This window comes from Mobula birostris, chromosome 27 (genome assembly GCF_030028105.1).
Source record: "Mobula birostris isolate sMobBir1 chromosome 27, sMobBir1.hap1, whole genome shotgun sequence".
NCBI lineage: Eukaryota > Metazoa > Chordata > Chondrichthyes > Myliobatiformes > Myliobatidae > Mobula > Mobula birostris.
This window is the reverse complement of record NC_092396.1, coordinates 13,866,961-13,891,004: the sequence shown is the minus strand read 5'-3', so window position 1 is coordinate 13,891,004 and position 24,044 is coordinate 13,866,961. Positions and strand designations below refer to the sequence as shown.

The 24,044-nt window shown below is 42.8% G+C and overlaps 1 protein-coding gene across 2 annotated transcripts in view; it reads left to right on the top strand.

The window, feature by feature from the left end:
- The window catches only part of LOC140188732 (uncharacterized), a 444,984-nt gene that overhangs the window by 10,515 nt on the left and 410,425 nt on the right, over positions 1-24,044 (top strand). For both annotated transcript variants that reach the window (XM_072245312.1, XM_072245314.1), the window contains exon 3: positions 3,349-3,458. In XM_072245312.1, the coding sequence (XP_072101413.1) occupies positions 3,349-3,458 (110 nt within the window). The remainder of the gene's footprint in view (positions 1-3,348; positions 3,459-24,044) is intronic.

The following is a 24,044-nucleotide window of genomic DNA, read 5'->3' as shown; positions in this document are numbered from 1 at the left end:
GAGGTGCTAACAGCTGTATGACTGTGCAGTCATCACAGTTGAGATTGGTTCTGCTGATGTCCATACACATTCTTGTAATGGAAATCACCGGATAGACATCTGGAACAGGAACTTTGGCTCTTTTCCCTCCTCAGTGGAGAGGTTCTGATTGCTCCCTAGATGCTCTCCATAAACTAGAAGTCAAAGCCTAGTCTTTACTGCTTAGAGTATTTCATATTAACATTAGTCAGGGCAGGATCCTGTGAAATTGGATGATATCCAACACAATACCGTGATTTTCTATCTTGTTTTTAGCAGAGGAGCAGAATCATAAGTGTAATTATTTCAGGATTGTTGGCAAAAAATAATCTGCTTATCCAATAAATAATTCCGTTGTATATCTGATTTTAATATCATTCATGAGCACTGCGCTAAATTTCTTGTAAGCTTTGATTCATTCTCTTCTGTCTGATTGTTCTCAAAGTTCGAAGTAAAATTTATTAGCAAAGTAGATATATGTCACCATGTACAACCCCAAAATTAATTTTCATTTTCTTGAGGGCGTACTGAATAAATCTATAGAACAATAACTGTAACAGAATCCATGAAAGACTGCCCAACCAGGGCATCCAATCAGAGTGCAGAAGACGATCACAAATTCAAAAGGAATAAATAATAATGCATAAGCAATAGATAATGAGAACATGAGATGAAGAACCCTTGAAAGTGAGTCCATTAGTTGTGGGAACATTCCAATGATGGGGCAAGTGAAGTTGAGTGAAGTTATCTGCTTTGGTTCAGGAGCCTGATGGTTGAGGGATAGTAACTGTTCCTGAACCTGGTGGTGTGAATCTTGAGGCTCCTGTACCACCTTCCTGATGGCAACAGTGAGAAGAGAGCATGACCTGGGTGGTGGGAGTCCCTGATGATGGATGATGCTTTCCTGCGCCAACTTTGTGTAGATGTGCTAAGTAGTGAGGAGGACTTTATCTGTGATGACCTGGGGCATATGCACTACTTCTTGTAGGATTTTTCTATTCAAGGATATCAGTGTTTCCATACCAGGCTGTGATGCAGCCAGTCAATATACTCCTCACCACACATCTATAGAACTTTGTCAAAGTTTTAGTTGTCATGCTGAATCTCCACAAACTCCTAAGGGAAGTAGAGGCACTACTGTGCTTTCTTTGTAATTGCACTTGCGTTCTGGGTCCAGAACAGGTCTGCCAAAACAATAACACTGAGGAATTTAAAGTTGCTAACCCTCCTCTTGCTCTTCTATTTTTCTGGTAATTTTTGCTCTCCTCCCCGTCTATTCCTGCGTGGGTGGGAACGAGAGAGGGACGTGGGCTTGTTTTGCAGTTATCGCTTGGTATGTTTCGTTCTGCTGTGTTGTTCTGTTAAGCATGGTGGGCATGCTGTGTTGGCGACTGAATGCCTGGTGACACTTGTTGGCTGTCCCCAGCACGTCCTTGAGTGAGTTGGTTGGAAACGGCACATTTCACTGTATTTATCAGAAGTGGGTTTAATGTCACTGGCATATGTCATGAAATTTGTTGTCATGTGGCAACGGTACATTGCAATACAATAATAACTGTAAATTACACTGTGTTTAAAATATTGCAAAAAGGGGGAATAATAAAGTAGCGAGGTAGTGTTCATGGGTTCAATCTCCGTTCGGAAATTGGATGGCAGAGGTGAAGAAGCTGTTCATGAATCGCTGAGTTAGTGCCTTCAGGCTCCTGTGCCACCTCCTCCCTAATGAGAAGAGGGCATGTCCTGGGCGGTGGGGGTCCTTAATGATGGATGCTGCCTTTTTGAGACATCGCTCCTTGAAGATGTCCTGGATACTGGGTAGGCTAGTGCACATTCACATTCAGATTTAACTTTCTCGTGTTCAATGTACATGTGATAACTGACACTTCCTTGATTTTCATGGCTTCTTGTGACTGTCCCTTGCATTTTCTGTACCTTTCCACTCTTGTTTTTGTACTTGGTCTCCTCTGATTTCTGTTTCTTATGCTGCCTGTCAGTAGATCTATTCTGCTGTTGTTCACCAAGCAGTGTGAGGGTTAACTGTGTGCATCCACTTACACAGGTTCATTGGGCAATGCTGCAAGTAGCTGCTCTTGTTGCTGTGTGTGTGTATGTGTACGCGCTAACACCAACAATCCTCATTTACTTGCTTTTTTATATCGTCACAAAAGAGTAAGGAGCCTTTATTTAAAGGGCGGAAAGTTGAAAGTACACAAAGAATTCATGGAGGCAATGACATTTGGTGACCTTCTATTTTACTGGTAACGGAGGAAGAAATTGGCTTCGGTGATTGCTACTGGTGCATTCCAGCGAGTGGTCGAGAAGATGTCACTGGTAGATGAGGACAAGCTCCTATCCCAGCAAGAGTTGCACACTGAGTCAGCTTGGCTGACTTAGTAGCATTGTCAACTCTGGCACATAATGTTCAACTAAGTGGACTTCTCAGTCATACCCATATTTCTGGGGTCACAGTTAATCTTGGTCAATACTGCTGGGCTGGTTGTGTTATTTGTCATCTAACTCTACAATAGATACACTATCCTAGCTCAATCGTTGGGACGGGATTATTCAAGCCAACATAAAAGTTATTGTCAACGTAAAAGGATATTGTCAAATCCTCTGTGAAGGAAGGCAGCATCCGTAACCTACAAGCAATGTATAATCTGCTGAAGGAACTCAGCGAGTTGAGTAGTGTAGAGTCATAGCAATACAGCACGAGAACAGGGATATCAACCGAATAAACCCAAGTCAAACTCATGTCTCTGGGGAGGTGTTAAAAGTGCTGTTCTGCTATGCAAGTCCTGGTAGCTGTTACAGTTGTAGTGGCGCTACTGAGGAGTTGAGCTGAGATGTCTCCTGGCTGAAGCTGAGCCTGCACCATCAGATGAACCTGCTAATGACACTGTACTGTCCGATCTCAAAAAGGCGCCATCCATCGTTAAGGACCCCCATCACCCAGGACCTGCTCTGTTCTCATTTACAGGGAGGTACAGGAGCCTGAAGGCACACACTCAATGATTCAGGAACATGTTCCTTCCCCCCTCCGCCGCCATCTGATTTCTGATTTGACATAGAACCCATGAACACTACCTCCTTTTATTTTTGCATGACTTATTTAACTATTTAATATACTGCATATGCTTTAATTCATTTTCTCCCTCTATTATTATGCATTACATTGTACTGCTGCCACAAAGACAGATTTCACAACATATATACCAGTGATATTAAACCTGATTCTGATCTCAGTGTGTATAAAGTGCCTTTGTTGTGTTTGCCTGCACTTTGCTGATGGGATAGGGACTCTATCAGTGACTCTGGGTTTCTTTGCAGGACTGCATATTACACTGCCTACAGACAAGTGTACAGCATGGACTTCCAGACCGTGTACAAGTGCTGCCCTGGGTGGAAACGACTAAACCACGAAGCTGGATGTTTGTACCGTAAGTTGCCCATGAACTTAATTTCCAGGTTCAGTGACCTGACAGGGTATTAATTCCTGTCAATTTATTGTCTATGGCTTTGTTAATTGAGTTGTTAATTTTCCTCTAATGAATGGTGGCTTTAGCATAAAAGCAGGGAACTTGAAAGTTATCACAACCGGAGTTGTGTATTTTGCATAAATTCCATGTGGGGCTTCAAATGATTACGGTGAATGGCAATGGATACATCTCTACTGTCCTGCCTGAGGAAGTGAAATGCCTTATTACTAGTATTAGCAAATAAAACCGCTGAAGAGCTGATGTTCCAATTAGACCCTGAGGAAATAATTGCTGCAGTTTGGAATTCTATCCATAGGTGTCACTAGTACTATTGCAGATGTCTTGTATATTGGCTCAATTACACTTAATCCATCTGGAAGCAAAATATCTTTGGTGTCCTTGCCCATTTTGTCCTGCCATGGTTCAGTGGGCAGCATCTTCTGCGTCAGAGCTTTGACTTGTACTGTAGGTACTGGAGCAAAACAGCCAGGCTTTCTCTCCAGTGGTTCTAGCTGCTCTATTCTCAGAGTAGAAACCACGTTCTCCTGATGTCCTTATCACTATCCATTGCTCAATGCAAGCTACTCAGTGGCCACTTTATTAGGTAGAAGAGTGGAAGCCAGTGTGGCCTTCTGCTGCTGCAACCCATCCACTTTAAGGTTTCATGTATGTTCAGAGATGTTTTTCTGCACACCGCTGTTGTAATGTATGGTTATTTGAGTTACAGTCACCTTCCTGTCAGTTTGAACCAGTCTGGCCATTCTCCTCTGATCTCATTATCAAGGCATTTTTGCCCAAAGAATTGCAGCTCACTGGATGTTTTTTTTTTCCCACACTATTCCCTGTAAACTCTAGCGCAGGGGTTCCCAACTTGGGGTCTATGGAGCCCATGCTTAATTGTATTGGTCCATGGCATTAGAAAAAAGTTTGGGAATCACCAGGAAGTGACTGGACTGGGTATGAGGAAAGATGGATCATTACCAAGGAGTGTTATGTGTGAAACTCCCAGGAGATCAGCAGTTTCTGAAATACTCAAACCACCCCGTCTGGCACCAACAATCATTCCACCGTCAAAGTCACTTAGATGACATTTCTTCCCCATTCTGATGTTTAGTTTGAATAACAACTGAACCTCTTGACCATGTCTGCATGCTTTTACGCATTAATTCACTGCCACGTGATTGGGCGATAATACATTTGCTTAAACGAGCAAGTGTTCCATTGTATCTAATAATGTGGCCACTGAATACAGAACTGGATATCAGGTCATTATTACACTGCATACACAAGAAAGTGCAAAAGCTGGAATCCAGAGCAACAGATATTCTGCCGGAGAAACTCAGCAGGTTGAGCGGCATCTGTGCAGCAGGTGATGAAGTTGAGGGACTGTTGATATTTAGATCATAACTCTGCATCACAAACACTCAGGCCTGATGCGGTGTCTCAGTTCAAAATCTCATCAGCTCCTTTTCCCTCACAGATGATACTCAGCCTGCTGAGTTCTTCCTGCTCAGTATTACTCTGCAGCTGTGGGACTTTGCTAAGTGCAAATTTGTTGGCAATTCATCTTTTACGGTTTTGCAATGCTGTGAGAAATGATTGAAACAGAAGATTTATTCTACTCAAAGTACCAGTGCAACCCTACCCTTGCCACCTTTGGTTTCTGTGTCCACGTGAAGCTCATACAGAATTTGGGTTCTGCAACTTCTCATGGAAATGTCACCGCTGATTTTTTTTTCAAAGCCCCTTTGACAGTGCAAACCTGAAGCACAAAGGAATTGTCTGGACTGGGTATGAGGAAAGATGGAGCATTACCAAGAAGTGTGGTTGGTCAGAAGGGAAGGGAGAATTACCATTCATAACTTTCCTTTTACAACCTCAACAAAGCAATTTAAAGTAACTGTTTTGTTACCTAGTTACTAATTGTAATGCAGAAAACATACAACCATTCTTTAAAATTATTGCAAACACAAGAGATTCTACAGATGCTGGAAATCCAGAGCAACACAAACAAAATGCTGGGGGATCTCAGTAGGACAGTCAGCATCTATGGAAAAGAGTTTTGGATGGAGACCCTGCATAGTCATGTCCCAATGATCTGCATTTTTTAACATAATAAGGATTAGAACACTGAGGAGATCTCCTGTGGTTTTCAAAAATGAATTTTGGTATCCCAGAACAACTGAAAATATTCAGTAAATAAGTCTTTGCCAAGAATGCCCACATCCCTCTCAGAGCTGCAAGGAGGTGCACTGTCTACCGGGGATTCTGCATTGTGTTTGACCCCTCCACCAGGGGCCTACTGTGCAGACAAACCGGGGTAGCAGGTAGGCTGCTGCTTTATCTAGAGGTGAGTATAGAAATCTCATTCTGACACATTCCTGCTCCAGGGAACAAAATTCAAGGCCCAGACAAAAACAAAATGTGGAAATTCCTACAGCCCATTGTTTTTATCTTGTAGCTTAAAAGATCGCAATGGGGGTGGTGATTAATTCCCTATTTATTAAAAAAACCCATGGGTTTATTATCTGGATATTGCAATGCTCATAGTCAATTTAGTAACGAGAGCACCTATCATGTCTCCTGTTGTCCAAAGAGAAAAGTCCTGGTTCACTCAACCTCTCCTCACAAGACAGCTCTCTAATCCAGTAATGAGATTTTTGGTTTCTGCTGGGATTCTGCATGCTCCCAGCAAAGAGGCTCGAGGTTCTCGGTGACATCCTGGATGGTCCTTCTCCACTCAGGGGTTCAGGGGTTGTGAGGACTTCATACTTTTCCTACGAGATTTTCAGAATAAAAGAATGGTTTTCAACCTCCCGCAAGTATTCCTGTTGGATTTTAGGGGTGAGAGTAGCTGAAGACAAGAAGGTTCAAATATATTACATGATAAAGAATCTGCTAATGCTGCTGCTGGGATATTGGCCATTAAAACCTGGTGTTCCAGCCAGGAGACTAATCGCCTGTCCCACCAGTCTTTCAAAGGGCTGTTTGAGTGCAGTTGGTGCAGTTGGGAGTTCTGAAATCACTAGCAAAGTATCCATCCTTTTGTGATGGTAGCATTTTAAAAAAAAAGTGTAACGGTTATTGTCGATCTGGGTTTAATTCCTGCTGCTATCTGTAAGGAATTTCTCTGTGTGAGTTCGTGGTTTCCTCCGAGTGCTCCAGTTTCCTCCCACATTCCAAAGACGAACGGGTTAGTAAATTGTGGACCTGCTATGTTGGCACTAAAGCATGCAGACACTTGTGGCTGCCCCCAGCACATCCTTATACTGTGTTGATCACTGAATGCAAACAACACATTTCACTGTATGTTTTGATGTACATGTGACAAAGCCAAGCTTTAGTCTTTAAATGTACCGTATGCCCAATGTAGTACTGTAATAGATCTATGCCTCCCTGCACTGTGTCATAGTATTATCCAGTGATAAGCTCATATCAAAGTTCAAAGTAAATTTTATTAAAGTACACACATGTCATCATATACAACCCTGAGATGCATTTTCTTATGGGCATACTCAACAAATCTATATAATAATAACTATAACTGAATCAGTGTGGGCACGTGACCAAGTGGTTAAGGCATTGGACTAGCGACCTGAAGGTCGTGAGTTGAGACCTAGCCAAGGCGATGTGTTGTGTCCTTGAGCAAGGCACTTAATCACACATTGCTCTTCGAGGACACTGGTGCCAAGCTGTATGGGTCCTAATGCCCTTACCTTGGACAACATCGGTGTTGTGGAGAGGGGAGACTTTCAGCATGGGCAACTGCCGGTCTTCCATACAACCTTGCCCAAGCCTGTGCCCTGGAGAGTGAAGGCTTTCCAGGCGCTGATCCATGGTCTTGCAAGACTAACGGATGCCTTAAATTAATTAAATTTAAACTGAATCAATGAAAGACCAGAGTGGAGAAGATAACGAACTGTGCAAATGTAAAAAGGAAGAAATAATATTAATAAATATCGAGAACATGAGATGAAGAGTCCTTGAAAGGGAGTTCATATCTATTCGTATCTTAGCCCAGTGTTACATTGAGCCTACCCTAATGCACTAGTACTATGTCCCATAGTTCTTCACGATTCCTGTATCCCAGAGTTCTTCAATAACCAATGGTACACTGGCTCAGCACTCATTGCCATGCCTCAAAAATCAGTGACCCAGTTTCAGTCTGATCTTTGGTTCTGTCTGTGTGAGGAGAAAAGCCCAATCTTGCTCTGCCTATCTTTGTATGACATGCCCTCTCGTCCAGGCAGCGTCCTGGTAAATCTCCTCAGCGCCCTCTCTAAAGCTTCCGCATCCTTCCTATAATGAGGTGACCAGAGCCCCACACAATATTCCAAGTGCGGTCTAACCAGGGTTTTGTAGAGCTGGAACATTTACCTCGAGGCTTTTGAACTCAATCCCATGACTGATGAAGGTCAACACACTGTACGTTCTCTTAGTATTATTTAGAATTTAAAACACAGGAATGGCAAGAAATGGGGCCTGTCTCCTCCATCACAGATTCGGATTCACTTTATTGCCAGTATGTGAAACGTATCAGAATTGATTGTGATTTGGTGCCAAGCAAAAAACGCAGGCCGATACCATAACAGACAACACAATAGCAACCAATAATTTACAGACAATAATACAAACAGCCATGAGCAATCAACAATTAGCAGAACAGTCATATGTGCAAATGTCAATAATCAGACTTAAATGTGAATGTATGAAAAGACTCAATAATTCTCAACAGAACAAGGAGACCGTTTAATGGACATGGTGCAGAGATAGTTGAGGTATTACGCCTGAATGAGTTAAAAAGTCAAAGTACATTTATTGTCAGAGTATGTATGCAGTTTACAGCCCCTGTGATTCTTCCCCACAGACTGCCACGAAACAAAGAAAAAGCATGGAACCTGTTCAGAGAAAAGCATCAACCCTACCCCCCCGGCGCAAAAAAACCCAACACAAATTGCACAAATGACAACAAAAAAAAGTGATTAAAAAACAGAATATAAAACACAAAATCCGAAGGGTCCAGGCATGTTCAGCTCAGCTCAGTGTTCATTATCAAAATCACCCAAAATAGCAACAAAAAAAGGCCAGAAACGAGAGAGAGAGACAGACAGACAGACAGACACACACACACCTTCCTCTGGCAGCAGGGAACGAGAGCTTTTAGATATCGCTGAACTTACACTTGTCGTCCGCACTATCCTCGATGATTTCAGTCTTCCACAGCACTTTAATGGGTGAGCAATGGAGTTGTTCATGGGCCCCACACCCCATTTCAGACTTCTTAGCCTTGAGGCCGCACCCTTCGCTTGAAGCCTCACAGAAAGACGCTTTACAGATGTTGTTTAGTCCTGGTGGTGGTGGACTTGGGGTAGTGTCTCCCTGATGACAATTTGGTGAATGGTGACTGCCAGGGTGGGTGGAGTCAGCAGTAATTTTTTCAGCTCTTTTCTTCACTCTGGCAATGAACAGGTCTTTTAATGCCGGTATCCGATAGCCAATGATCTGCTCCGCAGAGGGGATCACTCACTGCAACCTGGAAGGAGGAAGCAATGGGAAACCAAGCAGTGTCATAGTCATACTTTATTGATCCCGGGGGAAATTGGTTTTCATTACAGTTGCACCATAAGTAATTAAATAGTAATAAAACCATAAATAATTAAATAGTAATATGTAAATTATGCCAAGAAATAAGTCCAGGACCAACCTATTGGCTCAGGGTGTCTGACCCTCCAAGGGAGGAGTTGTAAAGTTTGATGGCCACAGGCAGGAATGACTTCCTATGACGCTCTGTGTTGCATCTCGGTGGAATGAGTCTCTGGCTGAATGTACTCCTGTGACATTATATTATGTACATTATGTAGTGGATGGGAGACATTGTCCAAGATGGCATGCATCTTGGACAGCATCCTCTTTTCAGACACCACCGTCAGAGAGTCCAGTTCCATCCCCACAACGTCACTGGCCTTACGAATGAGTTTGTTGATTCTGTTGGTGTCTGCTACCCTTAGCCTGCTGCCCCAGCACACAACAGCAAACATGATCACACTGGCCACCACAGACTCGTAGAATATCCTTAGCATCGTCCGACAGATGTTAAAGGACCTCAGTCTCCTCAGGAAATAGAGACGGCTCTGACTCTTCTTGTAGACAGCCTCAGTGTTCTTTGAGCAGTCCAGTTTATTGTCAATTCGTATCCCCAGGTATCTGTAATCCTCCACCATGTCCACACTGACCCCCTGGATGGAAACAAGGGTCACCGGTACCTTAGCTCTCCTCAGATCTACCACCAGCTCCTTAGTCTTTTTCACATTAAGCTGCAGATAATTCTGCTCACCCCATGTGACAAAGTTTCCTACCGTAGCCCTGTACTCAGCCTCATCTCCCTTGCTGATGCATCCAACTATGGCAGAGTCACCAAAAAACTTCTGAAGATGACAAGACTCTGTGCAGTAGTTGAAGTCCGAGGTGTAAATGGTGAAGAGAAAGGGAGACAAGACAGTCCCCTGTGGAGCCCCAGTGCTGCTGATCACTCTGTGGGACACACTGTTGCAAGCACACGTACTGTGGTCTGCCAGTCAGGTAATCAAGAATCCATGACACCAGGAAAGCATCCACCTGCATCGCTGTCAGCTTCTCCCCCAGCAGAGCAAGGCGGATGGTGTTGAACGCACTGGAGAAGTCAAAAAACATGACCCTCACAGTGCTTGCTGGCTTGTCCAGGTGGACGTAGACATGTTTCAGCAGGTAGATGATGGCATCCTCAACTCCTAGTCGGGGCTGGTAGGCGAACTGGAGGGGATCTAAGTGTGGCCTGACCATAGGTCGGAGCAGCTCCAGAGCAAGTCTCTCCAGGGTCTTCATGATGTGGGAGGTCAATGCCACCGGTCTGTAGTCATTGAGGCCGCTGGGGCACGGCATCTTCGGCACAGGGACGAGGCAGGATGTCTTCCACAGCACAGGAACCCTCCAGAGCCTCAGGCTCAGGTTGAAGACAGTGATAGAGGCGGTCACATCACTCTCAGTGATGGCTGAGTGAAAATTCATCAGAATACACCCTGAGATGTTAAGTTTCCTAAGCTGGTGTAGGAAACGTAACTTTTTCATGCGTTGGGTGTTTGTTGTTTTCTTTAAACAGTTTCTATGATGTTTCTTTGTTTCATGGCTGCCTGTGGGAAGACTAAACTCGGGGTTATATACTGTGTGCATGCATACCTTGATAATAAATGTATATTGAATTTTGGGAGAACAACCTCTGCTGGTCTTTTCTAGTGATGAGTGTAACGTGCTGAATTGGCCTGCCAATCACTCTTCCTGCACTGTGCTAGTATTGGACCCTGGAGCATGCAAGCAAGAGCTGATGGATAGAGAGGGACTGTACACTTGCTAAATTCCTAATATATCAACATCTCAACAGTTTTGTGCACCAGGCTTTACATCCTTGAATTATAAAGGCCACAGCAGGTGAGAGAGGAATCCCTCCCATTCCATGGACAGTAAGTGCTTGAGAGGAGCAGCCATTTTGTTTAGTTTTTTTCCCATCAGTGCTGTTCTTGGGAGTTGGCTGTTCCCAACAGGCTACTAAACTTCCTAGATTGCAACAGTAATTAAAAGTCAAGAAGTGCTTCATGAGTTGTAAAGCTCCTTAGGGGACTTCAAACTCACGAATTGTGATAATTCTCCTAATAGGCAGAGATAGCTACAAAAGGTTAGGTGGCATTTGTACATTGTGCAGTGCCCATCTGATGCCAGAACCAAACTACTGAAATCATTTTGACCATTGTGCTGAATCAGGAGGAAGTAGCCCAGACACCCTGTGTAAAATCAGCCTAGTCTTCATACTTGTTAACACCAGGGATACAATCAGGGAGGCAGTCGACCAAATATTTTAACTGGAGCGATTACAGTGACCAGCTGCATTCGCCATCTCTATAATTAGATTACTTTAATTGTTTTGGCTGCAGCTTTTTCTCCAGTTTGCTTTTCTTCATTCAGACTGTTGTAATCAGCTGTCTTTCACTTTCTGAGACTTGACTTTCCTCAAGGAACTTATTAGAAAACGCATCATTGGCAAAAAATGTCAGAAGAAAATGGTGTAAATGTGTGCTGATGACTTGCTTATTTGCTAATTATTTTTTTCTCTCTTTTATGTTTGCATTCTGTAATGTGATTGAGGTCCTCAAGTTGGAGATTGAGCTGGACATATCCCGAGCGTGTAATTAACAGCAGGCTTCCTTTCTGGCACAAATTGAATTGTGAGCGAACTATGTCCGAGCAACAGCTCTCCCTCTGTTTACACTGGCAACATCTTTCCTCTTCACCTTGTGGCCCCAGTTGGCGTTATGAAGGCCAGGAAGGAGCTGAAAGAACCAGAAAGTTCCCTGGTTGTGTTATGAAAACAGTCTAGGTAAACTGACGTGCTTGTAATGACACTGCCTGGTGGAGGGGATGCAGTGTCACTGTTGGCATCCATCTTGTGATAACTTACATAGGCCACTTCCATTGTAAGTCTAGACTTGTAATGGGAGTGAACACAGATATAAGGTTTTAAATATGTGGATGTAGTCATTCTTTATGTTGGCAAATGCTTTGTTTATTTATATTGGGGAATATATAAAAATAGGCAATTGCATATGAAGCTAAAATGGAAGCTAAAGTGCGCACACCAGCCATCTCCTGATCCTAATCTTGCCATACCCAGGAGTTATACTGACTTCCTGTGAGAAATGTCTAATGCTATATAAAACCCATTGCATTTTTTTTGCTTTGATAACCATCTTTCCATTGAAATTGCTGAGATAACATCTCACTCCATTGACACTGGCTATATGTTGTCTAGCTCTACTCTGCTGTCATCGTTAGACACACTCTTGTGTCGCTGCTGCATTGAAATTAATGCATAACACTGTGGTGCTTATTCCAGCTGATAATGTTGCTTTATTACTTCTGGAGTGACTGTAAAGAGCTTTGCAAACAGATTACAGTAGTGTGCCAGCAAAGTGCATTGCGCTGAGAACAGAACGATTTGCGTCTTTTACTATGAATTATGGAGGACCAAAAACTCCACTTAGAAGCACACCATCCTGTGCTGTAAATTGTGGTAACATTTCTTGCCGCTGCCATCAGGTAGAAGGTCCAAGTGCTGCAGAACTAGTAGCACCAGGTTCAAGAGCAGTTACTACCCCTCAACCATCAAGCTCTTGAACAAAAGGGAATAATTACACTCATTCTACTTCTGGTGTTCCCACAACCAATGATCTCACTTTAAGGGCTCTTTATCTTGTTATTTCATGCTCTTGCTATTTATTTTTATATTTGCATTTGCACAATTGGTTGTTTATTAATCCTGTTTACAGCTACTCTTCCATAGAGAGTACCTGCAGGAAAAAGAAACTCAGGGTTGTATGAGGTGACATGTCAGGATCAGAATCATAATCAAATTTATTATCACCGGCATGTGACGTGAAATTTATTAACTTAGCAGCAGCAGTTCAATGTAATACATAATCTAGCAGAGAGAGAAAAAAAAATAAGCAAGTAAATCAATTACATATATTGAATAGATTAAAAAGCATGCAAAAACAGAAATACTGTATATTTTAAAAAATGTGAGGTAGTGTTCAAAGATTCAATATCCATTTAAGAATCAGATAGCAAAGGGGAAGAAGCTGTATCTGAGTCACTGAGTGTGTGCCTTCAGGCTTCTGTACTTCCTACCTGATGATAACAGTGAGAAAATGTACTCTGATAATAAATTTTACTTTGAATTTAAAGTAACAAGACAGTGATATTATAAACACTTGTGCCCTTGGGCTGGGTAGGACTGCTTACTGTAAGCCAGAAACATCTTGCAGTGAATGCACACGTATGTTAATGCTTGAAATTGTCAATGCATTCCAAGGCCACTATTTCAAATTGCCCTTGAACTGAATGTTCTGCCAAAGATTCCAAGTGCAGTTAAAAGCTAATTACATAGAAGTGTGTTGGGAGTCACATACAGTCAAGCTCAGGAAGGCACGATGGATTTCCTTATCTAGAAAGCGGTTGGGCTTTTAGGACTATTTGATAGTTACTTGGCCATAAATATGAATCTCAGATTAGGATGTGTGTGCCTCTGGATATTGACATAGTACATTAAATAAAATGGCAAGAAGATCATTTATTGTTTTTTTCCTAATTGCACATGTGAAGATAGAGGTGAGCCACCTTGAACGGTTGCTGTTTCTATTGTGTGGGAGGTTTCATGATTTAGGTTGAGGAATGAAGAAGGTATAGTGTTGCTTATCTGGAAGGTATATGACTTGATGGGGATCTTCTAGGTGAAGCTAACAAATGCCTGCTTCTTCTATGATTGGAGATGTGAAAGGCACAAGTTTAGGAGGTGTGATAAAGTTTCTATAGAGCATCTTGTAGATGGTATGCAGTGTAACCATAGTATACTTATAGAGTAGGGAGTCAGTAATTAGGGTGGTGGATTACGTGACAGAAACATAAATTGTTTTATTCTGAATGGCTGGAGTTCTAGGCCATCATGCTTTTGACCTGCATTTGAAGACCATAATATATAGGAACAGACTTAGGCCATTTGGCTCAATGAGCTGGCTCCACCATTTCATCATGGCCAATTCAATTCCCTCTCAGCCCTTCTTCCCATATCCCTTCATGCCCTGACCAATCAAGAATCTATCAACCTCTGCCTTAAATATACATAAAGACTTGGCCTCCACAGCATCCTGTGGCAAAGAATTCCACAGATTCACCACTTTATGGCTGAAGAAATTCCTCCTCAAATCTATTCTAAAAGGGCGCCCCTCTATACTGAGGCTGTGTCCTCTGGTCGTAACCTCTCCCACCATAGGAAACATCCTCTCCACATCCACTTTATCGAGTCCTTTGAACACTCAATAGGTTTCAATTAGGTAACCCCTCATCCTTCTGAATTCTAGTGAATACAGGCCCAGAGCCATCAAACACTCTTCATATGACAAGCCATTCAATCCTGGAATCAATTCTGTGAACCTCCTTTGAACCTTGTCCAGTGTCAGCACATTCTTTCTAAGATAAGGGGCCCAAACCTGCTCACAATACTCCAAGCAAGGCCTTACCAGTGCTTTATAAAGTCTCAGCATTACATCCTTGCTTTTACCAATGAAGCCAGAATTGGCTTGCCCACAGAAGGCAATGAGTGGTTGTAGACAGGTTCTGCATGGAGGTCAGTGACCAGTGGAGTGCCTCAGGGGTCTGTTCTGGGACCCTTACTCTTCGTGATTTTTATAAATGACCTGGATGAGGAAGTGGAGGGATGGGTTAGTAAATTTGCTGATGAGACAAAGGTTGGGGGTGTTGTGGATAGTGTGGAGGGATGTCAGAGGTTACAGCGGGATATTGATAGGATGCAAAACTGGGCTGAGAAGTGGCAGATGGAGTTCAACCCAGATAAGTGTGAAGTGGTTCATTTTGGTAGGTCAAATAGGATGGCAGAATATAGTATTAATGGTAAGACTCTTGGCAGTGTGGAGGATCAGAGGGATCTTGGGGTCCGAGTCCATAGGACGCTTAAAGCAGCTGCGCAGGTTGACTCTGTGGATAAGAAGGCATATGGTACATTGGCCTTCGTCAACCGTGGAATTGAATTTAGGAGCCGAGAGGTAATGTTTCAACTATATAGGACCCTGGTTAGACCCCACTTGGAGTACTGTGCTCAGTTCTGGTCGCCTCACTACAGGAAGGATGTGGAAACCATAGAAAGGCTGCAGAGGAGATTTATAAGGATGTTGCCTGGATTGGGGAGCATGCCTTATGAAAACAGGTTGAGTGGACTCAGCCTTTTCTCTTTGGAGTGACGGAGGATGAGAGGTGACCTGATAGAGGTGTATAAGATGATGAGAGGCATTGATCATGTGGATAGCTTTTTCCCAGGGCTGAAATGGCTGCCACAAGAGGTCACATGTTTAAGGTGCTTGGGAGTAGGTACAGGGGTGTCAGGGGTAAGTTTTTTATGCAGAGAGTGGTGAGTGCATGGAATGGGCTGCTGGCAACGGTGGTGGAAGCGGATACGATAGGGTCTTTTAAGAGACTTCTAGATAGGTACATGGAGCTTAGAAAAATAGAGGGCTATGGGTAACCGTAGGTAATTTCTAAGGTAGGGACATGTTCGGCACAACTTTGTGGGCCGAAGGGCCTATATTGTGCTGTAGGGTTTTTATGAATTTCTGGTCAATGGCCATTTTGTATCTCTACCCACAATGGTAACAGTGTTGAATGTAAAGGAGTGAAGGAGACATTTCTTATGGAGAAGGAAATAGAAGGTAGCAAGTTCAGAGATGAGTGTGTTGACTATCTGTATCATGTGGGTATCCAGAAGATGGATGTGTTAGGTATCCTGGAATGCACAAGTTCTGGCTGAAGTCTTTCCCTAGGTGTGGATGAGATTAATCACAGGATATCATAGGAATTAAGAGAGGAGAGAGATGGGCCCTGACTGAAACTTTTGCAACTTTGTTGGGCACAAGTGAGATTCTAGAAGACTGGAGGATAGTTAATGTTCCTTTTTGTAAGATTTGTAGCAGGGATAAGCAAGCAATTCTTTAGGAAATCCTGCACTAGGACTCCCAAGTATCTTTGCACCTCCGATATCTGAATTTGCCTCCCTTTTAGAAAATAGTCTACACCTTTATTCCTTCTACTAAAGTGCAGGATAATACACTTCCCGACACTGTATTCTATCTGCTACTTCTTTGCCCATTCTCCTAATCTGTCCAAATCCTTCTGCAGACTCCCTGCTTCCTCAACACTACTTGACCTTCCTCCTATCTTTGTTCATCGGTGAATTTGGCCACAAACCCATCAATTCCATCTCTCAGAGCATGAGTATATAATGTGAAAAGGGGTGCAGCCAACGCCGACCCTATGGAGCACCACTAGTCACCAGTAGCAAACAAGAAAAGGCCCCTTTATTCCCACTCATTGCTGAGGGGTGCCTGAAAGGGGGAGATAGATAAGGGAGGTGATCTCAGGCTGACCAATCTGTAGTCCCCAAGGGATTCTCTTGTCCCCAAAGTTCTCAGTGGATTCCCTCATCCCCAACTTCCTAAACCCCATGAACAGTATGCTTCTTTCTTCTAACTAGAGCCTCAGTATCTCTCACCAGCCAGTGTCCTCTAAACTTGCCATGTTTACCCCTCACCCTAGCTAGAACATGCTGTCCCTGGATTCTTAATAATTAAATTAAAGGCATCCATTAGTCTTGTGAGGCCATGGATTTGCGCCTGGAAAGTCTTCACTCTCCAGGGCACAGGCCTGGGCAAGGTTGTATGGAAGACCAGCAGTTGCCCATGCTGCAAGTCTCCCCTCTCCACGACACCAGTGTTGTCCAAGGGAAGGGCATTAGGACCCATACAGCTTGACACCAGTGTCGTCGCAGAGCAATGTGTGATTAAGTGCCTTGCTCAAGGACACAACACGCTCCCTCGGCTGGGGCTCAAACTCACGACCTCCAGGTCGCTTGTCTAATGCCTTAACCACTTGGCCATGTGCCCACACATTCTTAATAATACATTCTTAAGAACCTCCTACTTGCCATTCATTCCTTTCCTTGCAAACAAGCTTAAGCCATTGACCTCTGCTAGAATCTGTCTAATTTCTCCCAAAATTAGGTCTACTCCAGTTTAGGACTCTACACTGTGGACGTGCCCAATATTAAAGCAAATAGAATTGTGGTCACTAGAGGCAAATTGCTCCCTAATTTCACTTGGATTACGTTCCCTGCATCTTAATTGAGTATTCATTTCCCTTCCCTCACTGTGTACCGGGGTATTCTGATTATGAAACCTGCTCTTGCTAGCTTTATTCCATGACTTTCTCCCGTTCAGAATCCCACCCTCTGCCAATGTACGTAATTTAAACACGCCCATGTAGACTAGCAAGGATGGTTCCAGTGCAACCTGTGCCTTTTGTATCGGTCACCCCGTCCCAGAAGAGTTCCAAGTGATTCAAGAACCTGCACCATCCCCCTCTGTCATTCATTCATCTGGCCTATCTTTTATTTTCTGACCTTGCTTGCATATGGGACTGAGCAAATCCAGTGGTCACTACCCTCAAAGTCCAGCTTAACTTCTTACCGAACTTCCTATACTCATTCTGCAGTATCTCCATCTTTTGTTCTACCTGTGTAAGTGAACCAAAGTGTTCAGCAACTTTAGGCTGTTTGCCCTCCTCTCAAATGTTCAGTAACTGCATTTGTTGTTTTGTTGTTGTTCCGTCTCATACCTTGTGGCGCATCGGGCAGCAGCCTAGCCATTTATTCAGCACTTTGTCTGTTTTCTGTGAGGGCTAGTTGCTAACTTGATGCTCAACCCAGCATGGATGGAAAGTGTTCAAGGAGCTGGCCCAGATTTGAACCTGGGACCACTCTCTCCGAAGTCCAGTGCAGATGCCACTATGCCACTGGCTGACAACTGCATTTAAATATATTTAAAAATGGCTATCTCAAGCATTTAAAAATTATTGCAGATTGAAACATCAACGCGTGATATGGTGTGTGTGTGTGTGTGTGTGTGTGTGTGTGTGTGTGTGTGTGTTCGTTGGTTCGTTTGTTCCTGGATAGAGTTGGTGTGTTCACAGAACAGGAAGGGAAAATATTGCCAGTAGATTTCTAAAATCTCTAAACATTTGCATCCTCATCACTTTCAGGTAATGGTTCATTTGATATGATTTTTGTGAATGAATACACGTATCACTAAGAAATGTCCCATGATCCTCTCGTATCCCCTTTTACCTATCACCTGTCCAGCTCTTGGCTCTATCCCTACCCCTCCTGTCTTCTCTTATCATTTTGGATCTCCCCCTCCCCCTCCAACTTTCAAATCCCTTACTCACTCTTCCTTCAGTTAGTCCTGACGAAGGGACTCGGCCTGAAACGTCGACTGCACCTCCTCCTACAGATGCTGCCTGGCCTGCTGCGTTCACTAGCAACTTTAATGTGTGTTGCTTGAATTTCCAGCATCTGCAGAATTCCTGTTGTTATCACTAAGAAACATGGATTACAAGTGCTTTTATCAGATCCAGGAAATACCCTGTCTCATATTAACAGGAATAATTCTTCCTGTGCACAGGACCTTAATAGAGTTTTTCAAAGGACCTATGCAGAAATGTTGATTTATTGGATTCCCGACTTCCGCTGTTCCTGTAAATGAGTTGCTTTATCTTCTTGAGCAGGGATTTATTAGCAAAAATGCTGGGCTGTGCAACAAAGATTAAGTTGGAGATAGCATGGTGGGTTTTAACATTCTGTATTTCAGCATGGTCTCATTATGAAAGGTATTTAAGGTTGAATGCTACCATTGTCTGAGTTGACTTCCGGAGCAAGCTTCTTCCTTTCGAAGACTTGCGAGCCTCTCTTGCATTTGATAAAGAAAGCTGCTGACATCCTGCCTATGTGCACTGTTTCTGAGGTGTGTAGGGATAGATAGATAGAAGCGTTAGTCCAACACTTTGTTTCAGTTACTGTTACATAACTTTACCTATGATGTTTTTGTCATTTTTTTAAACTATAATTTACAGCTTTAACAGCTGTGCCTTTTCTATTTCCATCTGGATGGGCATGTAGGTGAAGGAAATGGGATTTGCTGAGGTGACATTTGCTTGTTTTATTTCTTTATCGGATGTTTCCGTTGACCGGTTAAGCCCAATGACCCTTGGGATGTGTGCTGGTGCCACTCTATATCAGCTAAGGCAAGAGTGAATCGGTGTCTTGACCTTCCACAGTGTCTGCAATCAAACAATCACATAGACACTCCCTCTGGTTCTGGAGATGCAGCCACTGGCTGGCCCTGCTCACTAAGGTTGCTCTTTGAATAAGATCTGCTGGAGGATTGCACTGAGTAAAGAAAGAAAACATGATGGGGAGAAAACATGTTGTTCTGTAAGGTTTTGTCATTTCTTTTCTGAGCTTCTGCGTAGGAAACCTGTACCCATCATCGGAGATCCCCTGCCACCCCCGCCCAGGCCATGCTCTCTTCTCACTGCCATCAGGTAGAAGGTACAAGAGCCTCAGGACTCGGACCACCAGGTTCAAGAAGACTTATCACCCTTCAACCATCAGGCTCTTGAATAAAAGGGAAAAACTGCAGTCACTTGCCCCATCATTGAGCTATTTCCCACAACTAATGATCACACTTTAAGGATTCTTTATCGCATTATCTCATGTTCTCATAATGTATTGCTCATTTATTTACATTTGCATTTGCACAGTTTTGTTGTCTTCTGCACTCTGGTTGATCTTTCATTGATCCTGTTATAGTTACTATTCTATAAATTTAGAAATATAGAGAAACTACAGCACAATACAGGCCCTTCGGCCCACAATGCTGTGCCGAACATATACTTACTTTAGAAATTACCTAGGGTTACCCATAGCCCTTCATTTTTCTAAGCTCCATGTACCTATCCAGGAGTCTCTTCAAAGACCCTATCGTATCCGTTCCACCACCATCGCCGGCAGCCCATTCCACATGCTCACTGCTCCCTGCGTAAAGAAAACTTACCCCATGACACCTCCTCTGTACCTATTTCCAAGCACCTTAAAATTGTGCCCTCTCGTGCTCGTCATTTCAGCCCTGGGGAAAAAGCCTCTGACTATCTACACCATCAATGCCTCTCATCATCTTATACACCTCTATCAGGTCACCTCTCATCCTCCGTCGCTCCAAGGAGGAAAGGCCAATTTCACTCAACCTATTCTCGTAAGGCATGCTCTCCAATCCAGGCAACATCCTTGTATGTATGCCCACAGGAATGTGAATCTCAGGGTTGTATATGGTAACAAATGTGTATTTTGATAATAAAATTTACTTTGAAATTTACTTTTCGATGGAAAGCCACCTGTGAGCCTTGAACATCCCTGTAGGTAATGGTACTGGTATTGGTTAGTGAACATGGGCACTTCTCCTTGGATCACAGCTGTTAGCTTTGTACCCTGGGGAAATTGCTTTCTGATAAAATCAATAAAATTTAAGAAACAGATTACAATGCTGGACAAATGCTATTGTGAGGATGATTGCTTGGCATGAGAGCAAGTCATAATTCTAATAGTAACACCAGTGCATTCCCAATAGACGGTCGGATGGGTATGAAGTGGTCTGCGATGAGCTAACAATGTGATAATCTGCTCTATAAATTTTACTTTATACTTAATTTTTATTTTTAAAATGCTTTTATTTTTATTTTTAATTTTATTTTTAATATTTAAGTTTTATCTATAGATGTGCACATTTATTTCTATGGTTTGATTTTGTGTTTTATTTAATATAAAGATTAGCTTTACTTGCAGTGAAATGTACCACCTGGCATCAAATCAAATCAGTGGGGATTGTGCTGGGAAGTCTGCAAGTGTCTCCACGCTTTGGCTATCAACATAGTACGTCCACAACTCACGAACCATAACTATCGTCGTTTGGAATGTTGGAGCACCCGGAGGAAACCCACAGTCACGGAGAGAACGTACAATCTCCTTACAGACAGTGGTGGCAATCAAATCCTGCTCAGTGATCGCTGGCGCCGTAAAGCGAGTTTTTGATTATGAAGACATGTAGTCCTCTTTTATTGTCATTTAGTAATGCATGCATTAAGAAATGATACAATATTTCCTCCGGTGTGATATCACAGAAACACAGGACAGACCAAGACTGAAAAAACTGACAAAACCACATAATTATAACATATAGTTACAACAGTGCAACAATACCATAACTTGATGAAGAAGTCCATGAGCACAGTAAAAGTTCAAAGTCTCTCAAATGTCCCACATCTCACGCAGACGAGAGAAAGAAGAATTCTCCCTGCCATGCCGACCACAGTCCGACTCTGAGTCATCCGAAAACTTCGAGCTCTGATCAGCTCTCCGACACCGAGTACTGAGCGCCATCTCTGTTCCAACGATTCGACCTCAACCTTGGTCGCCAACAGCAGGTAAAGCCGGGGACTTTGAGGCCTACCCTCCGAAAGATTCCTGACCACGCAGTAATGACAGCAGCAAACGAGCGTTTCAGAAATTTCTCCAGATGTTCCTCTGTGCTTTCACGTCCATTTTCCATCAAATCAGAATTGTCCACGGCCCCTATTTAATAGATGCGATTTCATTTTTCACCGGAGGGCTGCGCACGTGTGGTGCACTGCTGTATTTCCTCCTGCCTCCCGATTGCATTAACTGCCGTGCTATGTATATGAAAAGAACATATCATCATTATCTATCATAGGAGAAATTAATATTTGATCCTTTTTCTTTGGTTTAGGATTGTCTTGGATCCGATAACATATATCAGACACTTTGATACAGTATTGAATATTGATGTTTATTTTCAATAAAAACAGAGTTCAGCTCTTTTCCTGAGTTCCTTGTGCTTGCTCTCTTTGCAAAGGGATCCAAGGCAAATTCACAGTCAATGTGATATGGTGCAGTGACAAGATAAATGGCCAAATAAAAGCGTGTACCTTTGTAATTATTCTGTAAAGGGTAATGTTGGAAATATAACCACAGAAGCAGGAAACCTCTGCCCTTAATTTGATAGTTTTGAGTTTTGGCATGTGTGGGTCCTATCATGTCTCCTATCTAAAACCTGGGAGAAAAGGTTGTAACTCATGGGCAACTGGCTGTTTTCAGTCAAATCTCCAAACACTCCTGGAATATCAACAGGTGAAATATCAGGGGTCTGATGTTAGTACATCCGGAAAGCCATGATGTAGTTACTTTATACAGATTTCATGCAAAAGTGGAGGAAATCGTAGTTTGATCCCCAAAAGATAAGTTTGAAATAATCATTTCTTGTCCCGTTTTATTTATCCAGTGATCATGTGCAGCTATCGGTCACTCAATCTTTATGACATAATTAAATCTAATAGTTATTCAGATTGGCATCACTGATTTCATAAACAAACACAAGTAGATGATATAATTACAAAAATCTGATCGTCGTTCAGGCAGGGATTAATAGCTGTTTACTTTGATGTTAGATACGTGGGTTATGACCAAAGAAAAAATGGCTGGAGTTGCTTAGCACTTGAGTGCAAGGGTGGTTATTAGGTGTGTCAAAAATCAAACTTTAAAAAAAAAAATTAGTGAAAATAGTGAAACGAAAACTGCCAATATTTTCAAAAATATCTGCCAGAAAGTACACCACCCCATTTCAGGACAGGGATTTAAGGTTGATTGGGTAGTTCTTTCAAATAACTGGTACAGTTATAATGGGCTAATGTCCCCTTTTGATAAAGAATGTTCAGTTATTTGTGTTAGATAAATGAGGTTTCACTATGGAAGATTCAGATTTATTTATAACAGGTACAATATATCATGACATACAGTAAAATGCGTTGTTTGATTTAACAACCAACACATCCATGGATGTGCTTGGGGCAGCTGGCAAGTGTTGCCATATATTCAGGCGCCAACATAATGTGCCCACAATGTTCAGCAGAACAACACAAACTGCAACAACAATGGCAAAACAATCCCCGTTTCTTCCTTCCAGTCTACCCACCTACTCATGCACACACAGTTAGGCCTTCAACCCCTGGATTGGCTGCCTTTGAACATCCAGTCATTGGCCCTGGCCCCTCAGGCATCAGTCCCTGGCTTGGACTTGTGGACTCTCAGAAATCAGGCCTCTGACCTGCAGACAAGTGAACAAGGCCTCTACCTCTGGGCTCACTGACTTTGGTCTTCGACCTTTGAACTTCCGCCTCTGAACTAAAGGGACCGTGAGCCAAGTATATCTGGACTTGTCAGCTGGTAATTAAACAAAGACGCAAACATGAGGAAATCTGCAGATGCTGGAATTTCAGGCAACATGCATAAAAATTGCTGGTGAACGCAGCAGGCCAGGCAGCATCTGTAGGAAGAGGTACAGTCAACGTTTCGGGCCGAGACCCTTCATCACGAAGGGTCTTGGCCCGAAACATCGACTGTACCTCTTCCTACAGATGCTGCCTGGCCTGCTGAGTTAAACAAAGATGCTGGTTATCTGGGTTGTTGAGATGGGCATGTTTTCATGTTTTCTGTTGTTAGTCCAGCTGCTTCTTTGGAACTTCTGAAAGAATAGCTACTGGAGAGTTTGAGTTGGATACTCAGTGCTTTTACTGATGTGATTCTATTATGAAGGTCCTCCTACTTCAGCTTCATTGTAGCAGGGTCATGACATAAGCAGTCTGTCTGTTTTTGACTTATTCTTGGGATGTAGGTTATGCTGTAAAGGCCAATGTTTATTCCTCATCCTATGTGACTCCTAAAAATGGTGATGAACCAAAGAGTTTTGACCCCGAACATCAGCTGTTTGTTTATTTTCATGGATGCTGCTTGACCTGCTGAGTTCTTCCAGCATTTTGTGTATATTGATGATCTGCCTGATTGGTCGGATTAATGCTATTAAGATGATCATTTTGCCCAAATTTTTGTATATATTTCAATCGGTTCCAATTTTTATCCCAAAATCTTTTTTTGATAACGTAGATTCAAAAATTTCCTCATATATTTGGCAGAACAAAAATCCTAGGTTAGGT